Below are 5,627 nucleotides of genomic sequence, written 5' to 3' on the forward strand. Positions count from 1 at the left end.
TTTGCCACATTCTCTACATTTGTAAGGCTTCTCTCCAGTATGAATTCTCTCATGTTCAATAAAGTTTGAACGCCAGTTAAAGGCTTTACCACATTTTCTACATTTGTAAGGCTTCTCTCCAGTATGACTTCTCTGATGTACTGTAAGGTCTGAACACTGTTTAAAGGCTTTGCCGCATTCTTTACATTTGTAAGGCTTCTCTCCAGTATGAATTCTCTTATGTTTAATAAGACTTGAACACCAGTTATAAACTTTGCCACATTCTCTACATTTGTAAAGGTTCTCCCCAGTATGAATTCTCTGATGTAAAGTCAGGCTTGAATACCACTTAAAGGTTTTACCACACTCCTTACACCTGTAAGGTGCCTCACCAGTATGAATTCTCTGATGTTGAGTAAGTGCCGAGTTCCGGGTAAAGGCTTTGCCACATTCTCTACATCTAAAAACTTTCTCTCCAGCATGAATTTTCTGATGTTTAGTAAGACGTGTATGGCATTTAAACGCTGTACCACGTTCTTCACATACATAAGTTTTCTCCCCAGTATGGATTCTCTTATGTGTATGTCCATTGGATGATTGACTAGAGACTCTTCCACACTGATTATAAGGTTCCTCCCCAGTATGAATATTCTGATGATTAGTTACATTTAAAGTATGGTTAAAAGAATTGGTCCATTCACTGCATTTGTCTGTCATCTCTACGGTTTGAGTATTCTGATATATAATAATATTTGAGCTTTCATTAAAGATTGTCTGGCATTTATAATGGTTTTGTGGAAGCTGAGTTCTCTGATGGATATTAGGATTTGTCTCACGGTGAACGTTTTTCCAAGACTCAGGGCATTGAACACTTCTGTCTCCATTATATGCACTCTGGTAATAGATGATGATAGAAAAGGCTTTAGTGAGGGCTGTCATTTCATTACACATGTAAAGTTGTTCCCTATTAAATAATCTGATAACTGTTGACCATGATGGTTATATATAGACCCTCCAAGTGTATGATAATTTGAGACTTTGAAACAAAAGGAATTATTTGTCTCTGGAATAATAACGAATCCTTGGTTAAGGGATTTCAAATTCATCACATTTGGAATTTATATTTTAGTTTTCAATCTGTTATTTTTAGAAATGTCGGATAAATATTTAATTCAATACACAGCCCCTGAACAGGTTTGGTGGGCCTTAGAATTTCTAGCACAGCTGATTATTTGTGTTCATAAAGCCTGGGAGCTGTGTCTATTGGTTAAATACCCAACATATAAAATGATTCAAATGATAATTTACACTATGAACTATTCCTTTCAGAGAATATGTAACTTTAAGAAATATCTTTATGTTCAAATACACCATGTTCTACAAATGCAAATGATTTCAAGTGGGAGTTTCCCCAAGATGTTGTATACCCTTGATCTCTTTTGACAACAAGAGTTTTATTAAGAGTAATTACCCAGTTTGGTTTTGTCCATCATAACATCCGTGTTGCCCTTCACACTCCCCCTCACATTCCAAGACCCAAGGCTTCCACTCATTCCAAATCTTACCAGTAGCATTTTGGGAAATGACTCTTCTATGCTTGGCAGTGGCAACAAATCCTGGGTTTCTTCACAAGACATAGCTGAAAGGTAACAAATAAATTATCACACTTACTACACTCAGGTGAATATACAGTAAAACCTTGGTTTGCGAGTGTTCAGCAAGAGGAGCAAACATTTCTAATACATTTAAACTTGGTAAACAAGCAATGTCTTGCAATATGAGTAGTTTGTTTCTGGAACAAATTATGCTCGCAAACCAAGGTATTACTGTACTTTAAATTCTAATGTACAGAATACTGATCAGAGGACTTGAGCAAAATGGCAGAATAGGAGAAACTAAAACGTCACTCCTCAATGTAGATGTGAACAATTATGGATAAAATTACCAACAATTACTGACCTAACTGCCTTTTTAAGCACACCAGAAGCCAGGTAGAGATCACAACATTGCCAGGGAAGCACAAAATGAGAAAGAATCACATCAACGAGGGAAGAAAAACTGCTTACATTTGCTCACAATAGCCGCTCACCCTATAAAATGATTGTGGGAAACCTCTCAATTCCCAATTTCTTCTGAGAGAAATAAATGAGTGTATTCTGTGTCTAATGATATGACTTTTTTGCAGCTGCCTGAGGAAAATGTTTCTGTTTTGTATGACACACACTGCTAAGGAGTACACTGTGAATGCACTGTGGCTAAGAAAAAAAACGAGTAATTCTTCAAGCATCACTGCAACTGCTATAGTGAGGACAGACACGAGAGATAAAAAAATATCATGGGCTATAAAGAAGAAACAAAACAATTAAAATTGGAAAAATACACATAGAAAACACAAGGAATAAACATCCCCAAGAGAGGTCTGGCACCCCTTAGAATTCCAAGCACAGCTGATAGTTATTCATGTTCTCCTGTACAAAGAAAGTTCATAAAGCCTGGGAACAGTAGCTGTTTCTTAAATACCCTAATTTCAAAACAAGATCACAAGGCATACAAACAAATACAAAAAACATCGTCCAGGAGAATAAAATAAATCTCCAGAAACTGCCCCTAAATTAATGAAGATCTATTAACTACCTGACAAACATTTCAAAACACCATCTTAAAGTTGCTCAATTAGGAAATAGAGAAAACACACAGAAAACTAAATGTCAAGGAAACAATGCATGACCAAAATGAAAATGCAGAGACAGAAAGTATGAAAAATAACCACAAAAATTGGAAGTGCAGAATACAATGCCTGAATTTAAAAATACAGTCAAAGCATCAACAACACACTTGATCAAGCAGAATAAAGGGTCAGACAACTTGAACACAGTTCATTTTAAATTGTGGGTGTAGGGAAGCAAAGAAATGTCAAAAAATGAAGACAGCTTAAAGGACTCATGGGTTATCAACAACAGGACCAATACACAAAGTGGACTCCATAAGGACAGGATGAGTGAAAAGCAGAAGACAGCTTATATAAAAGATGGCTGAAAATTCCCACATTTGAAGAAAGAAAGAGACATACAAATTTAGGCAGATCACTGAATTCTAAGTAGAAGGAATGGAAAAATAGCAACAGGCACATTATAATCAAACCATCATGAATCACAAAAACTAAATATGAAAAGCAGCCAAAACAAACAAGCAACTGGTCATGTAAAAAACAGCTGCTTTAAGATTATCAGTGGTTTTCTCAGGAGAAACCTTATAGAAAGACGAGTATCATAAAATATTCGAAGTGCTTAAAAAATAAAAATTATCAACCAAGAATACTGTATCTGGCAAAACTGTCTTTCAACAATGGAGAAATAAAGACTTTCCTAGATGAAAAAACCAAGAAGTTTCTCACCATTAGACTAGCCCTAAAAAAATGCTAATGGAAGTGTTTCTAGAGGAAATAGAAGGATTCTAAACAAAACAAAACCATATGAAAATATAAAGCTCTCTAGTAAATGTAAATATATACACAAATATAGAAACCTGTAGTGTAATAAACAGAGCTGTATTATTTCTCATACAGAATGTTAAAACATAAACGCAATAGGGGCAGCCAGAAAACTCAGACAGTTGGAGCTCAAGCTCTGAGCAACGGGGTTGCGGGTTCAATTCCCACATGGACCAGTAATCTGCAACCTTCGCACCTAGATTGAAGACAACGACTTGAGCTGAAATCTGGACACTGAATGGCTCTGTTAGTTAGAGCGCATGCTCTTAACAAGGTTGCTGGTTCGACTACCACATGGGATGGTGGGCTGTGCCCACCGCAACTAGATTGAAAATGACGACTGGAATTGGAGCTGAGCTACACCCTCCAAAACTAAGATTAAAGGACGGACACTTGACTTGGAGCTGATGTGTACTGGGGAAACACACTGTTCCCCAATTAAGTGCTGAAAAAAAAACACTGTTCCCATTCCCCGATAAAATTTTTAAAACAAATAAATAATTAAAAGCAATAAAATCTTAAATCAATGTTACACAACATAGAAGATTTAACATGACAGCAATAACGTAGTCCACACAGGGGTGGATAAGGTAAGTATGTTTTGCAATCGACAGTTTAAAATATAGCATTATAACTTTAAAATATTGTAAGTAATCCTCATTATAACCACACACAAAAAGGAAAATGATTTCTCATGACAGATGACAGAATTTTATTTTAGAAAACCTGAAAGAATGCACATTCACAAACACACACACATAATCCAAACAAATGTAGCAAAGTGCAGGATACATTATCAACACATAAATAGTAGTTTCGTTTCTCTAACTGATTTCACATGTCTGTAAATATTTTATTTAAAGCTCTCGATGACAGATACACAGGAAACATGCTCTGTACTGAGTGGTCCTTGTGTGCATAATTACTTGCTATCTGCCTGGTAAATTTGCAGCTGGTACCCCCAAGGCAGTCGACTGCCTAAGCACAGGCTGAAATCACACGTGTGTGAATTCATGCTCATGCCACTTGGGGAACTAGCCTGGATTTCTCTTCCAGGTTTCACCCTATGTGACATCTGGTTTAGAGCTGCTAACTGGAACTAGGAAATGCATTTGGTCACATGTCACTAAAAACCTTTCTTTTTAATGACATTTGCTTGTGGAAAAACCCAAATGGAGTCCAAAAGTTTAATGCATCCTTGCCTTTTTAGGAAGAGACCCAGCTTCTGAGTGTTTATAAGAAGGACTAAAGACACATACGAGAATTGTGTCATTTTACTTAGACCCTGAAATTATACCAAAATGCTACCCTATAATCTACTGTTGGAAATCGTGTGTTAGCCAGTTATAGGTACTCAATAAAGCAAGGACATGGTTTCTAAATTTCTTTGAGGTGATGCAAATAAAAAAAAAAGGATCGGGGGGAGGAAGGTGGTGACTTAAAAAAAAAAAGCTGATCAGGTTTAGAGCATTGTTTTATGAGTTGTATCTTTTGGATAATTCTTACCTTCATTTCTTAAGACTTCCAGTAACTTTAGAAGAAGATTTAAGGTCATAAAATGATCCACACTAGGTCAGAGGACAGAGAGGACAAGTGGGCAGTGTTAGAAGCAGCATCTAACCGTATGGAGAAGGTCTGGCAGTGCCACGGTGATTCATGGCAAAGGTCTATGTGCACAGATGTGGTCAGCCACAGAAGCAACCAATAACAGCCAGAACAATAGGACAGCAGTGACATGTATGTCAACGAGGACCAGGTGACTCTGCATAAAACTCAGTTGAAAAAGAGGACAGGGAACAAAACAGGCTTCATGAATTAAATGAAATATTTAATTACAAAAACTTAAAAAATTTTCTGGAAACATACGCATTAGAAGTAGTAGTAATGAGGGAAACACAGATTGTAAAAAATTGCTTATGTTTTCTTAAATAAAATGAGGTATATGTAAATACTAGGTTAGTATACCAAGATGTGCATAATGAATCCAGAAAGGGTAAATAATTATTTAAAACAACAACAAAAAAAATGTCAGTTATATTAAAATAAAATTCAACTTTTAGAAAACTAGATATATGGAAAAGGAATGCATCTTATATAAAAAACAATGGCAATCATATCTCAACATAATAAAGGCTATTTATGATAAACCCACAGCTAA

The 5,627-nt window shown here is 36.0% G+C and overlaps 1 protein-coding gene across 1 annotated transcript in view; it reads right to left on the reverse strand.

Annotated features, from left to right (window-relative positions):
- The window catches only part of LOC109377657 (zinc finger protein OZF-like), an 11,343-nt gene that overhangs the window by 809 nt on the left and 4,907 nt on the right, over nt 1-5,627 (reverse strand). Inside the window, exons 2-3 of the mRNA XM_019634073.1 lie at nt 1,545-1,618; nt 1-873 (exon numbers count right to left, since the gene is read on the reverse strand). Of these exons, the coding sequence (XP_019489618.1) occupies nt 1-873; nt 1,545-1,618 (947 nt within the window). The remainder of the gene's footprint in view (nt 874-1,544; nt 1,619-5,627) is intronic.

Source organism: Hipposideros armiger, unplaced genomic scaffold (assembly GCF_001890085.2).
Source record: "Hipposideros armiger isolate ML-2016 unplaced genomic scaffold, ASM189008v1 scaffold_1488, whole genome shotgun sequence".
In the NCBI taxonomy this organism is placed as follows: Eukaryota; Metazoa; Chordata; class Mammalia; order Chiroptera; family Hipposideridae; genus Hipposideros; species Hipposideros armiger.